The sequence below is a fragment of the Saimiri boliviensis genome, chromosome 10, assembly GCF_048565385.1.
Source record: "Saimiri boliviensis isolate mSaiBol1 chromosome 10, mSaiBol1.pri, whole genome shotgun sequence".
Lineage (NCBI taxonomy): Eukaryota > Metazoa > Chordata > Mammalia > Primates > Cebidae > Saimiri > Saimiri boliviensis.
In genome coordinates, this window is record NC_133458.1 from 33,202,075 (window position 1) to 33,221,282 (window position 19,208).

At 35.3% G+C, this 19,208-nt stretch overlaps 2 protein-coding genes across 2 annotated transcripts in view; both read right to left on the reverse strand.

Annotated features, from left to right (window-relative positions):
• The window catches only part of HYAL4 (hyaluronidase 4), a 50,967-nt gene extending 35,763 nt beyond the window's left edge, over positions 1–15,204 (reverse strand). The window contains exon 1 of the mRNA XM_003921030.4: positions 15,171–15,204. The gene's annotated coding sequence lies outside the window, so the exon portion shown is untranslated. The remainder of the gene's footprint in view (positions 1–15,170) is intronic.
• Positions 1,478–18,676, reverse strand: LOC101036461 (hyaluronidase-4-like). The gene is made up of 3 exons (XM_003921311.2): positions 17,756–18,676; positions 13,361–13,450; positions 1,478–1,918 (listed from the first exon to the last, which is right to left on the reverse strand). Exons 1-3 carry the CDS (start codon positions 18,674–18,676, stop codon positions 1,478–1,480), a joined length of 1,452 nt encoding a protein of 483 aa, XP_003921360.2.
• Positions 18,677–19,208: the final 532 nt, after the last annotated feature.

Consider the following 19,208-nt stretch of genomic DNA (forward strand, 5'->3'; position numbering starts at 1 on the left):
TTCATTGAATATCAAAACCATGACCTAATAATTGTTGAAAAACTTATCATCACTATAAGGACAAAAGGAGCCATTTCTTTTCACTTATTGAGTCTTAATACCAACTTTACTCATTGTAAAAACAAGTCACAGTTGGACACAAGAATCTACTAACTAACTCAAAGTACAGCCTTGCTGCAGCAGAACACCAATAAAATAGGAAAACTTATCAAATAGCCCACAATTTAGTTTGCTATATATCACTGCCCCTTTTAACTTTTACTTCTCCCCAAAAATGAATGAATAAATCATGAATGAATGCACAAGCAAATGAATCAAAATAGGAGTTTGAGTGTGATCTGTCTATCAAAGCTCTCTATATATGCCAGCATGCAATATATGTAGATGCCCAATATTTGGAAAGCATCAGACTGGGAAGTATCTTCCCTAAACTAAGGGGAGAAATAGCATTGGGGACATTATAATATCTTTTGAGTCTTTATGATAGAAGCTTATCTGGAGTTCAACTAGATCTGATTAAGTGACCACATGAATTGCATGCATTAAAAGCTTACGAACTACTTAGATAGAGTACTTAGATACAGACCAACAAATATCACATAAAAGAATATCTCATATAAATTATATTTTATGGGAGCCTAATACAATTTATCTTCTGATATTGATGATTGCTAAATGAATTTCCAAGGGTGCTGGTGATACTGGGTAAAGTTGAACCCCACAGTATTCAGTATAGATTCACTTTCACACAGATAACTTGGCATCCTGGGATCACTTATAGTATTTAGGGATTCCAAGTTACTGGAGCAAATTTGCTTTTGCATTTGCTATTCCCTATTCCAAGAATGCATTTCCTTGGTTGTATTTGTGACCTGCTCCTGCCTTCAGGACATCTCATCAGAGAGGCTTTGACTCCCTTGTGTAATATTTCCAGTGTTCTCTCACACTCCCTAATCCTTTTACCCCCTCCTTATTATTCTCCAGAGCACTTATGACTGTGTGTGTGCTTCTTGGTTTATTGGATTTTTAAAAATATTTTTTTAAGACAGGGTCTCACTTTGTCACTCAGGCTAGAGTGCAGTCACACAATCATAGCTTTTGCAGCTTCGATCTCTGAGCTCAATGATCCTTCCACTTCAGCTTGCCAAGTAGCTGGAACTCCAGTCCACACCACCACACTCAGCTATTTTTTTTACATTCTTTGTAGAGATGGGGTCTTGCTATGTTGCCCAGGCTTGTTTATTGCTTACTTATCATTGTTTATTTTCCCACAAGAATTTAAGCTCCCTGAGAGCAGGTATATTCACCTTCTTTTCCCTATTACCTTGCATAAGGTAAACACCCAATAAATAATTGCTATATCAATGAATGACATCAATGACTATCTTTTTTATTTTTTAGTTTTTTTACTTTAAAGCCAATACATACTTTGGGAGAGGCTTGAAGTTGAAAAAAAAATCAACATTTGCTCAGTAGTTCAGGGAAAAATTGGCATTGTAGTAAGGGCTAAAAAAACTTTTAGCAGAATCACAGAAAAAGCCATACTGAGAAAAACTAATAAATTGAAGTTAATAGTAGGAGCCTTATTCATCTCTCTCAGGAGATCTGAAGAGTGATCCTGACAAGATGGTCCATGCCAGCCATAATAGCAGTGACACGCAAATCCATTCTTCATGTCTGTTATTGTCTTCTCCTTATTGTTTTTAGAAATGATGAATCTGAAACTCTTATTTAGAACATATTTCTTACCACTGCTTTCAGGCATATGCAGATAGAAGGAGGACTCAGGCGTTTTTCGAATACATCTTCCATGACTGTTACATAGACTCTGACTACAGAACTTGGCTGCAGATGTCACATTCACAGCATAATGGCCCAAAGGCCCTTGGATAGACTGTTGCACAGATAAGCAGTTCTCCTGTAGGAAAAACAGAAATCCACTTAAAGCACTCTCAAACTATGATTCCATTATCCAGGTAGTATTAACGCCTGAAGTTTTTTATTTGGTAAGGAGGAGGAAAAACTGCATTTCTGTGGATTAGTTATTTAAATGAAGGACTAAGCCTCTATAGGGTCACGTGAGTAATGAGCTGTGCCTTTAATGGGGAAGACTATGATCCAACCAAATTCATACCATTTCTAAGGGAAGATGACCTCACAGTGTCCCAGCAGAGGCTGTTCCCTAATGTAAAGATATATTTGTAGTAATACTTTTAAAAGATGTCATTAATATGAGATGATTTGTTAAAATTTAAATTTAATTGTGAAACATTTTCAATGCTGCTACTCAATATATTTTAACATTAGCCAGATTTTTCAAAAACTACCAAGTCATCCTATTATTCTTCCTACCTCTGAAGAGATAACAATCTCCTAAAGTTAGTGAGTTCTAACTTTAGGAGACTCATCCGTGTTTTTAAATTATACCTTTCCTAGAGGGGTGTGTGTGTGTGGGAGGGGGGAGATTATGAACTATAGGTAGTATTATTTTGTGCTTTTCAAACATGTACATAAATATATATCATGTACGATATTTTTGCAACTTGTTTTTAGTACTTAACATTTTCCATTTTTTATGATAATACATGTAGCATTTTTTCATTTTAATTGCTATTCAGTATTTCATAAATATAACATACTTAACCATCAGTCAGTTTTTAGGAGGTAGAATATAAAATGTTATTATTTACAATCAAATACTAGTGTTACCTCTACATTGTATATAGGGTCCAATGATAGTAGGTAAGAATAAGAATGTCTTCCCACAAGTCTACCATTGGGTATTTCACTAATGTGTATATAGCATTGGCTTTAACTCTGGGACACATTTCTACAGATTAATGATCACACTATTCAGCTAGCATGGGCAAGCCTAATTGAAATGATGTTATCAGCTAACCCGGAAGAGCCTGGCTGGAATCTTGATAAATGCTTGCCTTGATCCATACAGGTAGGACCATGGAAAAATTCTAGTAGATTAATAAGTAACATAAATTGAGATTTCTATTAGCATTTAGTTATTTTATCAATATTAAAACTAATGCATAATTAAAAATCAATTAAGTTTAGAACAGTGGGATATTTTCTCAGTGAGAGGAGGCCACAGAACCGTGAATCCATCTGGTAAAGATTTGGGAAATTCAAACTGAAAGTCACAAAGCAGAATAAAGCTCTTAATTGACAGGTAGTTTAACAAGGCCAGCACTTTGGCAATAGCATAGCAAATTCTGAAGATCCTGTAAGCAACATTATTTATTACAGGAACATTCAATCTGGGGCAGCCTCATTCTATATTTAGAAACACATGCTGTTTTTAACCAAGACAAGACTCCTTGTCTGAGGCATCTGAGGAGGTTTCTAGGAAAGACACAATAAAATAACAGGGAAACGATTGAAGCAAAGGAAAGAAGAAAGGGGCAAAGGGGCCCTGGGAAGGAAAAAGAGGAAGGAAGAAAGAGCAACCAAGAAAGACAAAGGTTGGGAGGAGTCAGAAAAAGACAGCATCGAACACTGGCAAATACAATCAACTTCAACTTGGGCATTACCTGTTCTGTCGCAGCCTTCCTCCTTGAAATACCTTCTTCACTTAGCTTCCGGAATAGCACATCCCTGTTTTGTCCCCAACCTTACTAGATGTTCCTTCTCAGTCTTCTTTACTGGCTCCTGCTCATCTTTCCTACCTAACATTGGAGTGCCCTCGGCTTAACTCTTAGACCTCTTTTCTTCTATAGCTATACTCTTTCACTCGATAAACCCATCCCATCTCATTACTTTAAATAGAACTCCAAATGTATATCTGCCAGACCTTATTCCTGAATTGATTGTATACCCCCCTATCTACTTGACATCTCTACCTGGATGTCTTACAAGCATTTCAAACTTAACATACTCCAAATTAATCAACTGACCTTCTTCCCAGACTTCCCCATCTCAGCACAAGCCAACTCCCTCTCTCCAGTAGCCTCAGGAGCAAAAGCTTGGAGTCATTCCTCACTCCTTTTTCCTCTTACATTTAATCCATCAGCAATTCCTCTTCCATCTACTTTCAAAATACAACCAGAATTTAACCCTTGCTACCATTCTGGTTCAGGTCACTATTAGCCCTCACCTGGATGATTACTTTCCAACTAGTCTCCCACAATCTGTTCTAAATGCAGTAACTATACATATGTTTCTCTCCATAATTAAATAAAATTCTAGTTTTTTACAGATTAAAAATATCCTCCCAAGTAGTAATTTGGTCCAAACAGAAATTTTTTTTAAGTTACAATTTCACATTAATTAGAAAAATACAAACAACTGTAATACAACATATTAAAATGTGTTAATACAACCAAAGTACTTTTCAGTGTTAAATGCATAGTTATAAATGCTTTTTTTGACAGGCCAATCCAATTATCATACCAGAAACAAGGCATTTTGGCATTGGCTTTCACCCGGACTCCCATTCAGCTATACAGCAGTGCACAGTGGTAGCTGATGGGATATTGAGTGACATGCTTCCACTTACACTTTGGTCTATGCTTCCTGCTCCCCCAACTCTCTGCATCCTCTCAGTCACTTTTCCACTCTTATAAGCTCCACCTTAGTTGCTACCTGCTTCATTGAATCAGTGCATTTCCTACCTCTATCTCATTATCAGAAGCTGGTCACCAATTTCCTAGCACCCAGCAAGTGACATTTTACCCATCATGGCAAACTTTCTTGAACTTTAGTGCATCTGGAGCTTGTAGCTAGCTAAATTTCTAAAATTAGCTCCTAATTTTAAACCTTTATCTAAAGAAATATGCACCTTTTTGTGGAAGTTTGTCTTCTACTCTGTCTTTGGATCTGAAAAAAAAGTCCTAACATTTTAAAGCATACTAATACTAAATGCAAAAGTAACACTTTTTATTGCAATATATCTTTGATTATTTAACAAAGAGGAATAAAATAATAAATTAAGCATTCAATTCAAGAAGTTAAAAAATAATTTTTTAGAAAGAATCTCATGAAAGGAAATAATAAAGTTAAAAGTATAAATTTATGAATTAAAAAACTGAATTCATAAAGAGTAAGTCTTCAAAGAAAGAAAATCATCAAACATTTATATCTGACAAGCCTAACTAATCAAAAAAGGAAGAAAAATAAATATGAATGAGAAAAAAAGTAGAGTTAAAGCTTCAGAGGTAAATTTTTAAATTGTGAGTTAATATGGTATATATACGTTTATGCTACTAAATTGAAAGTTTGATGCTAAGTTACAAATTGATTCAAGAGATAGAAAACATAATTAAAAGGAATCATCAAATTAGAGGAAAGACGTATTACCACCAAAAAGTTTTCTAAATCGAAGTATTTTTGTGTTTTAGTTATTTGCAACTTTTAAGGATTAGATAATTTTCGTGTCATAAAATTGTTTCAGAGCATAAAAAAAGAAAATGAAAAGTTGTCTAATTTCTCTTTAAATCAGTATAACCTTGATATAAAAACAGAACAAAATCACAGGACAGTTTTACTAATGAATGTAGATGAAAAATCTAAGTTTAGCCCCAAACCTCAAATGGCTACATGGGCGGATAAGGAACTGGCATGAAACTCCATGTAGTGGAGACATCTACCTTTTAGAGACAGTGAAATCTGGGCTATCAGCTACACATCTTGAGTTTTCAAGAGATGTTTTAAAGCACTTTGTTTTGTGATGTCGTTTTTTTTTCTACAATGGGATGTGGGCAATGCGAAACACATCTCATGCCAAATTTTTTGTGCACAGCCCCCATGTTTGTTATTTCAGATCTATATAAATACAATGAGGTTTATGTCTATAAACCAAGAGTTAGCCAAAATACAAAGTCTCAGGACACAGTCCTGTGCAAGGTCACCCTCACTTCTGACGTTTGCTGCAATGTAAGTGCACAGGATTCCCTAAATCAACTTCAATTTCAATGATTCCCTAGAAGACCTCACTGAAAGCTAGTATACTCATGGTTATGTTTTATTACAGTAAAAGGATACAGATAAAAATAAGCCAAAGGAAGAAATGCATAGATGAAAGTCTGGGATAATTCCAAATGCATAGCTCTCTCTGTTCCCTGCCATGGAGTCAGTACCCTTCCAATACTGATGTGTAACAATACAGAGTATTGCAATCAGGGAAGTTTGCCTGAGCTTCAGTGCCCACAGTTTTTTATTGTGCCTTTATTACAGTCATGATTGATTGATTGATTAAGCGGTCAGTTTCCAACTCATTGATAATGCATGGCCCAAGGCATCCACCCCATTGTTTTACCCTTTCTGACATGGTTGATTCTTCTGTCATATCAGCTCTCATCATAAAACTATTAGAAACTATTAGGTGTGACTATATCCACCCTAAACAAAGATACCCCAAGATTACCACCAAGAAGCCACGGACAAAGGCCAAATCTCTCTTTGGGCAAAGTTAGATTCTTTATAACTCATTGTCTCTCCATCTCACTACCATGCCATCATCTAAAAATCAAATTTGGAGGACAAAGTTGTGATTTACTTTAAAAATAGGTTATATGGTGGTACAAAGAAAAATAAATGTTACTTTGTGGAATCCTAGAAGATACCTAAAAGAAATAACACTTATTCTCCATAGCAGCAGAAACTCACAGCCTGCAACTTTACTTATTAAGAAACTGTGAATAGAGGGAATCATCAGTGGTTTCTGATATGAGCACTAAGGTGCAAATCCAAAGTGGAATATTCCATATAGCAGATGTTGGTTTACAATAAAGTTTATTTTCACATGGTCAGCTCCATGAAGCAGAAGACACTTATGTAGCTTGAGTTTTCCCAGACATCACTGAATAATAAAGATAATGTGCATACATGCAAATTTTTACATAAGAAATTTTATTGTTTAGAAAGGGAATTGCTCAATTAAATTATGACAAGTAAAACAACAACAACAAAGAAAACCCTCCAAAATGACGTACTATATTATTCAGTTATACAAAATTCTTGAAATGATAAAATTATAGAAATGGAAAGTAGATTGATGGTTACAGGTATTGAAAGGGGGTTGGGGTGGGAGGAAAGTGAATGTTATAAAAGGGCAGCATGAGGGATCCTTGGGGTGATAAAACTGTTCTGTATCATGATGTGCCAAGGTTAGTAACATGATTGTGATCTTGTACTGCAGTTTTCCAAGACATTACATTTGGGGAAAACTGAGTAAAGAGTACAGAGGATCTTTTGTATCATTTCTTACAATTGTATGTGAATCTACATTTATCTCAAAATGAAAAATTTAATTAAAAAGCGAGGGGCATGTAGCAGATCAGTAGGGAGGATCCTTATGTATGTAGGAGAGAAAGACAGGAAAATATTGAAACAAAAGATATGCAGCAGCTGCCATTAGTATGAAACTTTGGGGAAATTCAATAATAGAAATATTTCAAGGGGGTCATTAGGAAGTTTAGTTACATGTGAAAACCTCCTCTTCTATTTTACTATGAAAGTTTTGATTATATCAATCTTAATTATTGCTTCTAGAGTTGGATTTGTCAGTCTTTTGGATGTAATTACATGGCTATTTCAGCTGCCCTTAGGAAAGATCATCTGTCTTTAAAGATTTACATCAGGAACCTAAAAGAGAATTTTGTGTATTGACAGCTTGGATTTAATCAGACCATCCCAAATACTTGCTTCAATTAGGGGAAACCTGTTAAACCATTTATATGCAATGTGGCAAAAAAAGGACATGAATTTTACATATAATTTATAAAAATCTAAATACATAATATATATCATATATTTTTATATCTACATTTATCATATATATATATAGAGAGAGAGAGAAAGAGAGATTTCACCTGAAACCCAAAGCTGAAGACAGGTGGTTGACAACTAAGGAGTTAGAGACATTTGCCCATCTCCAGCATATATAAAGAAATGGCTAGAAATTCTCAGGGCAGAAGGAATATTCTATTAAAGGAATTTGAAGGAGTAGAGTGCACTGTACTAAAACCCATGGGAACAACGGGAGCATGGAGGCTGACATGTTCATTTATTCACTCTGCAAATATTTATTCAGCATATATTGTTATGTGCAAAGCTCTGCTACAGGTTCTTGGAATAAAGACATTGAGGAGAGATGACAGCAATGAGAGTGGCCTGCCTTCATGTAATTTAACAGAGCAAGGGTATAGGAGCATTTTCATGATCCAAGTGGATTTACAGAGGTAGCCAGGCATGCACCTTCCTGAAAGACCAAGGGGAAAGGGAATGTAGGTGGTACTTCAAGGGAAGAAGTAAAGGGGAAGCTTCAAGGTGGTAGCTAAAGCCTGCATTGTTCAAATCAGAAAATGATGTTTTGCACAGGGATGATGGGGGTGATGGTGAGAGTTATTGGGAGAGGGGGGCTTCCTGTAACCAAATTGCAGCAGTCTTTCATGTAAGAAAAAGTCAGTCACTAAATGGCAGCCATATCAAAAGGCTTTCAAAGGAAAGGTAATTACAAATGTCATTAAATAAATAAAAATTATATTGCCACTCTTTCTCACCCTATCCCCACCTTCTAAACCCATCTTTGAATTGGCTGAACAAAAGAACTTACCATACCCTGTTTCCCCCATAGCTCAGATCTGGGCTGAAGTAATAATCAACACCATGTGGCACTTGCCACCTGCCATGTACAGTTTTAAATGCTTTACATCTATTAATAGTGTAATTCTCGTAAAAGTCCTATAAGAGATACTATTATTTCCTTCATTTTACAGGTAAAGAAATTGAAAAGTCAATTACTTGATCAATGTCACACAGCTAGTAGGTGACAAAAAGTGAGCATTGAAACTCAGGCAGTCTCATCACAGGACTGCTGCTCTTAACAATGCTGACATTCTAATTTGTGTCACACTGAATGAAAAGAAATTGCTGTTTTTGTATTTTGTAAGACTGAACATTTTAATTCCTGAAAATGAGAGTGTTTGTTAACACCTGAAAGTGAAGAAGAGCTGCAGTCTCAGAATTTTCACTTAGGCAGTGGGATGGGTGAACACACTCAAAGGCAGTTGTAGAAAAGTAGCACAGTTATTTTATGAAAAGTGGTAGAGTAATTTTGTGTATACTATCTAGGTAACTTGAGATAACCTTGAAGAAATTTGTATATACTTAGATATATATATATACAACTCCAGAATTAAAAATGAAAAAATAGACTATCTGAATAGACCAATAATGAATATGGACACTGAATCATTAATCAAAAACCTTGCAACGAGAAGAGCCCCAGACCAGAAAGCTTCACCAGTGAATTCTGACAAACATTAAAAAAAAAAAAAACATAATGCTAATCTTTTTCCAACTTTTCAAAAAAAATGGAAGAAAAGGAAATGTTTTCAAACTCATTTTATGATGCCAGCATTACCCTGATGCCAAAGCAAGGCGTAGATGCTATAAGAAAAGAAAATTAGGCTGGGCACGGTGGTTCACGCCTGTAATCCCAGCACTTTGGGAGGCCGAGGCGGGTGGATCACGAGGTCGAGAGATCGAGACCATCCTGGTCAACATGGTGAAAACCCATCTCTACTAAAAAATACAAAAAATTAGCTGGGCATGGTGGCACGTGCCTGTAGTCCCAGCTACTCAGGAGGCTGAGGCTGGAGAATTGCCTGAACCCAGGAGGCGGAGGTTGCGGTGAGCCGAGATTGCGCCATTGCACTCCAGCCTGGGTAACAAGAGCGAAACTCCATCTCAAAAAAACAAAAAAACAAAAAAACAAACAAACAAACAAAAAACAAAGAAAAGAAAATTACAGGCCAATATCCCTGATGAAATTGGATGCAAAAATCCTCCACAAAATACTAGCAAACCTAATTCAACAGCACATTAAAAGTATCATACACCATGATCCAATAGGATTTGTCCCTGGGATGCAAGGATGGTTCAACATGCATATATATAAATAAATGTGATATACCACATAAACAAAATGAAAAATAAAAATCATATGATCATCTTACTAGCTGCAGAAAAAGCATTTAAAAAAATTTAACACCCCTTCATAGTAAAAACTCTTAAAACAATAAGTGTAGAAAGAATGTACCGCAACATTTAAAGGCCACATATGACAAGCCCATAACTAACTTTATAGTCAGTGATGAAAAGTTGAAAACTTTTTCTCTAAGATCAGAAATAACACAAGGATATTCATTCTAATCACTTCTCTTTCATTCATTTTAATTAAATTTCTTTAAGAGATGGAGTCTCACTCTGTCACCCAGGCTGAAGTGCAGTAGCATAATCATAGCTCACTGTAGCTTTGAATTTCTGGGTTCAAATCATCCTCCTGCCTTAGCCTCCTGAGAAGCTAGGACCACAGGTAGACACCACCACACGTGGCTTTCTTTTTCACTTTTTGTAGGGACTGGGTCTCACTATGTTGCCCAGGCTGGGTTTCTACTCCTGGCCTCAAGCAATCCTCCTGCCTCAGTTTCCCAAAGTGCTGGGATTATAGGCATGAGCTATTTCATCCAGCCAACTCTGACCACTTCTACTCAGCATAGTACTAGAAGTCCTAGCTAGAGCAGTTAGGCAAGAAATAAAAATGAAACTAAATGTAAAATTATCCTTGTTGCAGAGGACATAATTCTATAGGTAGAAAATTCTAAAGACTTCACAAAAATGTCATAAGCAATAAAGAAAGAAATTATAAAAATGCAAGTTACAAAGTCAACATAAAAACTAGTTGAATTTCTATACACTAATTAGTGAATCATCTGAAAAGAAAACAGAAAACAACTCTATTTACCATACCATTAAAAATAATAAAATAGGAATAAACTTAACCAAAAAAAGTGAAAGACTTGTACTCAAAAACTACGTAATATTGATAAAAGAAATTAAAGGAGACATAAATGAAAGACAACCTATGTTTATGGATAAAAAAACATAATATTGCTAAAATGTCAATACTACCCAAAATGATCTGCAAATTTGATGCTATCTTCATCAAAATCCCAATGGCATTTTTTGCAGAAATAGAAAACATAAAACTAAACTTTATATAGAACCACAAAAGGCCCAGTATATCCAAAGTAATCTTGAGAAAGAACAAAACTGGAGGCTTCACATTTCCTCACTTAAAAATACATTACAATTCTACAATAATTACAACATTATGTTACTGGTATAAAAGAAGACATACAAGTCACAGGAACAGAATAGAGTCCAGAAGTAAACCAACACATATATGATCAACTGATCTTTGACAAGAGTGCCAAGAACACAGTAGAGAAAGGATAGTCTCTCCAACAAACAGGGTTGAGAAAACTGGATATCCGTAAGCCCATAAGTGAAATTGGACCTGTATCTTATACCACACACAAAAGTCAATTCAAAATGGACTAAAGACTTACTTAATATTAGACCTAAAACTGTAAAACTCCTAGAAGAAAACACAGGGGAAAGCTTCTTGACACTCGTGTTGGCAATTATTTCTTGGACATGACACCGAAAGAACAGACAACAAAAACAAAAATGGACAAATGGGATGCATCAAACTAAAAAGCTTTTGCACAGCAAAAGAAACATCAGTGTGAAGAGACAATCTATGGAACAGTAGAAATATTTTCAAACCATATATCTGATAAGAGGTCAATATCCAAAATATATAAGGAACTTCTACCACTCAGCAAAAATCCAAATAACACAATCAAAAATTAAGCAAACGACTTGAACAAACATTTCTCCAAAGAAGACATACAAAGAGGTAACAGATATATGAAAAGAAGCTCAAAATCATTAATTATCGGAAAAATGTAAATCAAAACAATGAGCTATCACTTCACACCTGTTAGGATGGTTATTATTTAAAAAATAAGATAACCAGTGTTGAAGCTGTAGAGAAATGAGAACACCATACCCTGCTGATAGGAATGTTAAAAGGTACAACAGCTATGGAAAACAGTATGGAAGTTCCTCAAAAAATTCTAAATATAACTACTATACGATTCAGCATATAGGCATATATACTTCTGGGTACATAAAATAAGTGAAATCACAATCTCAAAGAGAGGTCTGCATTCCCATGTATTTTGCAGCACTATACACAATAGCCAAGAAATGGAAACAATCCAAGTACCTGTTGACAGATAAATGAAGATAATTCAGTATATACGTACAATGAAATATTAGCCTTTAAAAAGAAGAAAATGCTGTCATTTGTGACAACCAGATGAACCTGAAGGACATTATTCCTTGTGAACTAAGGCAGTCACAGAAGGACAAATGCTGCATGATTCCACTTACAAGGGATCGAAAATAGTCAAACTCATAGCAGCAGAGAATACAGTAGTAGTTGTCAGGGGCTGAGAGTGGGAGAAATGGGAAGTTGTTATCTAAAAGTTGTAAAGTTTCTGTTATACTAGATAAATAAATTCAAGAGGTCCTATACAACATAGTGCCTATAGTTAATAATGTATTAAGCATTCCAATATTTGTTCAGGGAAGATTTTATATTATGTATTACGTGTTCTTATAACAAAAGAAAAGAGTAGATCGTTAATAAATCTTTATATACAAATAGATTTTTCCCATATGCATTTCTATAATAGGTAATTAGCAAAGTAAACCATCATTTTTGGGCGAGGTACAGTGACTCACACCTGTAACCCCAGCACCTTAGGAAGCTAAGGCAGGCGGATAGCTTGAGGTCAGGAGTTTGAGACAAGCCTGTCCAGCAAAACAAAACCCTGTCTCTACTAAAAATACAAAAAAATAAAATAAAATAAGCCAAGCATGGTGAAACAAGCCTGTAATCCCAGCTAGTCAGGAGGCTGAGTCACAATAATCACTTGTACCTAAGAGGCAGAGGTTGCAATGAGACGAGATCATGCCACTGCACTCCAGCCTGGGTGACAGAATGAGACTCTGCCTCAAAAAACAAAAAAGAATAATTTATCATTTTTGGAGAATATGCCCTCCTTAGTGCAAATGAAATGATTATTCATTTTTAAAATTTGTTATTTTTTTCTTTGTCACATATGTATTATGCCATTTAATCTACCAAAATCCTGCAGAGGAGATTTTATTTTAGTCTGTTTTTTTAGATGAAGAAGCTGAGACTAAGAAATGTTAATTAACGTGCTCAAAATTACACCCTTAGGACGTAAACATCAGTTTCTCACTTAGCCGTCTGATTAGAATGACTGTACTCTTTCTATCCTTCTACTAACCACAATGGCTGGTATAAAGTAGGTGCTCACTGTTAGACCCTGTACGTTTTGAATTTCACTAAGGTCGAGTAAGCAGATAATCAGTAATCATTTGGCTCTGATGCGAAAAAAAAAAAATTTTTTTTAATCAATCTCTAAAGTACATTCAAGTTGCTGAAAGAAAATTCATTGCTTACCTTTGAAGCAGAATATTCATATCCTCCCCACAATATTACTCCTGCTGCCCCCAATGCAGCACTTTCGCCAATTGTATGCACTAAGTCCTCCTAGGAAAGAGAAGAATCAGAAGTAGTTTCCAAGTCAAATTTTGTCACTAATAATGCAATAATAAGACTCAACCCCTTAAATGCGGTAAGGAACACATTAATAATGATATCTTTGTTTCTAAAATAAAAGGTAAATACTGCATGATCTCACTCATATAGAATCTTAAAAAGTTGATCTCGGCCGGGCACAGTGGCTCATATCTGTAATCCAACACTTTGGGAGGCCAAAGCAGGTGGATCACAAGGTCAGGAGTTCAAGACCAACCTGACTAATATGGTGAAACCCTATCTCTACTAAAAATAAAAAAATTAGCCGGCGTGGTGGCAGGTGCCTATAGTTCCGGCTACTGGGGTGGCTGATTCAGGAGAATCGCTGGAACCCAGGAGGCGGAGTTTGCAGTGAGCCAAGATTGTACCACTGCATTCCAACCTGGGTGACAGAGTGAGACTTCGTCGAAAGGAAGAAAGAAAGAAAGAAAGAAAGAAAGAAAGAAAGAAAGAAAGAAAGAAAGAAAGAAAGAAAGAAAGAAAGAAAGAAAGAAAGAAAGAAAGAAAGGAAAAGAAAGAAAAAGAAAGAAAGAAAGAAAAAGAAAGAAAGAAAGAAGGGAGGGAAGGAAGGAAAAAGAAGGAGAAAGTTCAAGAGAAGAAGTTCAAGAGATCTATTGTATAGCATGGTGTCTATAGGTAAAGACAGTATATTGTATTTTGGAAAATGCTAAGAGCGTGGATATTAAGTGTTCTTTCCACGAAAGAATGATAACAATGTGAGGTCATGAATTTGTTAATTAGCTAGATTTAACCATTCAATAATGTATTTGTACTTCAAAACATTGTGTTGTACATGATAAATACATACTACGATTGTATATCCCAATTAAAAATTTTAATACACAGAAAAAAGTATTTCTTTTAAATAAAGCTGTCATAAAAAAATAAAACAAAATTGGAAAAGGTGACACTGCCTTGGATTCTTATATGTATTTGATAAATGTTTATAATGTTCCAGATAATATTCTAAACACTGCAAATATAAAAACGAAATAGATTTCAATTCCTGATCTTTGAAAGAGTGCTTTTTAGTCTAACGGTTGAGGCAGACATATAAACAAGTGACTATAATATAATAAGATAATTTTTATATTAATAGCATTCACAAGGCATATATAAATTAGAAGTGTTTAATACTACTTGGAAAAGTCTGGGAAGGCTTCCTTGAACAGGTTAAATTTCAGATGGGTCTTTGAGAGTGAGTATGAATTCACAAGACGTCTAGAGAGAGCAGAGTTTTATATCCACAAGAAGAATACTCAGATCCAGACAGAATCACATTCCATCCAGAGAACTCCCAGTACTTCCTTGTGGTAAAGCACACAGAATTTGGGAAGTAAAAGCATATGAATTCCTATGTATAAGCAGAATCTAAAATAAAAAGAAAAAAAATGCTATTTTAAAGTGTTAAGACAACTGCCCAGGCGCAGTGGCTCACGCCTGTAATCTTAGCACTTTGCGAGGCCAAGGCGAACAGATTACTTGAAATGAGGAGTTCAAGACCAGCCTGGCCAACATGGTGAAACCCCATCTCTACTAAAAATACCAAAGTAGTTAAGCATGGTAGCGTCTGCATGTAATCCCAGCTACTCGGGAGGCTAAGACAGGAGAGTTGCTTTAAACCGGGAGCTAGAGATTGCAGTGAGCCTAGATTCTGCCACTGAACTCCAGCCTGGGCAACAGGGCAAGACTCCATCTCAAATAAATTAATTTAATTAATTAATTAAATGTTAAATATTTAGTGCTGGAAGACACAACCTTGCAACTTTGATTTTTTTTTTTTCTTTTGGCATTTAAAGAATGCCTTGGAGGGGAAGGTCAAGATACTACAGGCAGGAACACTAATTAGGAGGTGATAGAAATTGTTCAGTAAGAAATGATGATGCCTCAACAAAGGCAATGTCAGTCCTTGTAAAGCAGAGGGGCCAGATTGAACAGTTTTTTAGAAATAAAGGTGGATGAATTTTAGTTACCTATTGGATAATGGACAGAGGAGAAGGGAGGCAGCCAAGTCACTTTCAAATTAGGTGACTAAATAGATGACAATTCACCAAGATAAGAAACTGAGGAGGTTATGCTAATGAATATAGGTCAAAAGCAAAGAAGTAGGAAATAGGGAGAGATGGGAGATAAAGGGGATGGCTGATGGAGCAATCTGCATTCTTTACTCCGCTACAAGTTATGGAGAGTCAGAGATTCAGTGCAAAGGTGGAGTGCTCACAGACTGCAATGAGTAAACTGTCACGCCACTGTAAGCTTTCCTGCATTACAGGAAGGTTTCAGCAATACTACTGCTTATGTTCTGCAATTTGTCTAAGTAATACAAGAAAGGAAATCATTCTTCCATTATACTGACTAGTATCACATTCCTTAAACCTAAATGTAGTCCCTTATTTAAATTGAGACACTCCTAAAAGAAAATACCAACTCAGAACTAGTTTTAAAAAAATGCATTGGAAAGTTATGTAATTTAGACAAAAGGTGAGAAAAAACCCATACTGTTTTTTGATATGTGATAAATGGAAGACAATAGGAAAGCATTAAAACAATTCAATATAATGCTCAGGTAATTCTATATATTTTGGTGAATAGAGAATGCAGCCTACTAAATTCTAAAGTAAAGATCAGAGGTGATACTTAGCCTATAATTTATTTCAAAAGTCTGATGTACCCACAAAAATTTAAAATAAAAAAGATTTAAAAGTCTGATAGCACAAAAAATAGGAATGCTACGCACAAGACTTTTATGAAAATGTGGCTCATCTCATTCTCCCATTTTCTCTCAAGGTGAACTCTTTGACTGCATGAATTATTATTTTCTACTGTTATTACTAATAACATGTTATTCCTGATACAACATAGGCAATCAAGAATTTCAGAATGAATAACTATAACCCACATTTTTTTTCTGAAAAGGATTTAAGAAAGTAACATGATTTGAGAAAGCTGGCATCACTTGAGGAATATCTTAACGAGAAGACTTTGGTAGGCATGACTGATGCCCTAAAATACCTGGACAACTAGCTTTTGAAAGAAGGATTTGATGTATTCTATGTTGCATCAGAATTAGAACTAACAGTATGAAGTCATTAAGAGCAAAGTAGATTAAATATACTCAAAACTTTCTAGGAATTAATATTTCCCCCAAATGGCAGTTTTCCTTCTAATATACAAAGTGCCCCATCAAAAAGTGTTAAAGCAGAGGCTGGGTAAGTAAGGGTTTGTATTTGGGTGGGAGATGGATTAAGTACCCACGAGATTCTTCCAAAGTTTTGGCTTAATGCTGTAGTTCTTTTCCTTCTAAACTTATTCAGAATGAACAGCCCATTCTGAATAACACTGAGTAATCCTGCAAAGATGAATACGTCAAGTCTAATTAATAATATTTGGATTAATGGATTTTATTCTGAAATATTTGAGGAAAAATTGCTACTGCTTTTAAATGACATTATCTCAAACCTAAGTGGCCTAAGTGAGCTGTGTATTGTCTATACAACAGCTTTGCTTCTGTGTTGGCTCTCAGATATGGATGGAGATTTGAGAGTTTTCTTATGTAGCCACCCATCCAATGATTGAATTCTTAAAATAATGCCCTATGTGACAATTAAGTTAAAGTTTGATCACTTGCCATGTCTGTAAACTTACTATCTTCTAAACAAACTCATCCCCACATCTGCAGGCTTCCAGCTTTGCGATCAGTCTAAAGATAGTATCTTTCTCCTTATATAAACGAGTTTTAATACCTTGACAATAACCACTAGATTGCATTGTAGACTCTTAAAGACAAAATCAAGAGGATCTGTGTAAATTTTTTGGTTAGTCTAACTAATTAAAACACACAAATGCAATATAATGAGAAATGTAGTTGCTTAATAATATACCCCAAGCTCTAAGTTGTATGTTTTTGATTTGGAAAATTGCTGCTACCCTTTCATATTAAGAAGTTAGTTCTAAAATTTCTCTCTGGCTAAAATTAATCTATCTATTACATTATTTAAATCTCAAGCTTAACATCTGTAGGAAACTCCTGTGAATGCTAACCTGGTAAGAATCACTGTCCAAAAGTGTTCAGTGCACATCTAATTGTCAGGGACATTTTTCAGAATTGAGTTGACATTTGAGGAAATATACATGTTTAATAGCATTGTATTGCTAAGGGAAAATAGGCATCCTAAAACATTTATGTATAGGCTTTATATAGTTATTCTACCAAATTTCCATTTTTTTAAAAATGTGAGTGACTGTGCTTTTCCTTACCTGTGACAGAGCTTCAGTACTGTGCAAATAAAATGGTCTGGAAAAAATAAAAACTGGCAAAACATAGTTATGTCTAGCCATTTCAGCAATCCTCATGGCTTCTCTAACTCGATAATGAACAAATTTCAAAGCATTTACACTTGACTTCAGTATTTTATCCAAATATATTGAAGGATAAAGTGCTGCGCTTTTTTCCCACAGCCACAGGAGTTGGTCATTGCGGAGAATTTCATCATTTGGACAGTTACCTGTGTACATCTCTGGATTTATTCTGTAATCATAGTTGTAGCAGTCTGGATAGAGATAAAAGCCCCATAAACATTTTGGTCTCATTTCTAAAGCCAGTGTGAGAGTAGTGTTCATGAAATTCCTTCCAGCATTTTCAAATTCCTCTCGGGCAACTGTTTCCACTTTCATTTCTGACCAAGAAGGATGGTGGTTTCTAGTGAAGGCTAAAGAGTGGTTGTTATATATTATTCTGCTGCCCCGATTTCTATCCCATTGGGGTTTCCAACTTTCCCAGTCAATAACTACAAGTCCTTCTGATCTCCACCAAGGGATAGCTTCTCCAATGTCATCAGCAGTTTTCCTAAGGTGTTCAGAAAGGCTCACGTTCTGCGGTATTCCTCCATTAAAGGATTTTCCATCTTGAGAGAAGTAAGGGTAATACCCTAATTCATTTGGATAAAATATGGCAATTTTTGACCCACTTTGAGTCTCTAAAGGATTTGATATAATGTTAAATAATTGAAGATTTATATCCACGTTGAAGAAAGGCATACAATACATTGTTGGGGCTGCCCAGAAAATGTTGAAAGGCTGGTTCTTGATCACTGGAGGTATTGCTGGTTTGAGGGTTGCCTGAGTTAACAGGATAAAGGGTGGCAGCACTCCTAACCATGCCACCCATGGATTACACATGGCTTGAAGTTTTCAGCATTACAGCAGTCTCCTTAAAAATAATAAGCAAAATATCATACATAATGAAGTCAAATGTCCCTTAAGTTTTGTGATATACAATAAATAGACCAAATATTATAAAATATCTTTGAGGTTTATTAATATCTAGGCCAATGTATAGTTTCATCTGAACAAGGGAGGATAAGTGAGACTTTTTTTTTTTTTACTTGAAATGTGAAAAAAAAATCTAGTGAATGAAAACTATAAAAAGTTTCACACATTCGTCAGCTATGCAAACTCTACCTGCTAGCCATTCTGGTTTTAATTTCCTATGATTCTGAATACACTAACTCAATTCTTCTTGTACTGACAAGGCTTTACTAGCTATAAGAGGAAATAGAAAGAAAGTCTGAATGGATTGTCATATCTTCTTAATCATTACTCACAAAGTGACTCCACAAACATGCCCACTTAAAAATTAACATATATTGGGATTTGAACAAATATTACACAGAACAAAAAGAACCGTACTAACAGCAAGTAATACTTTACA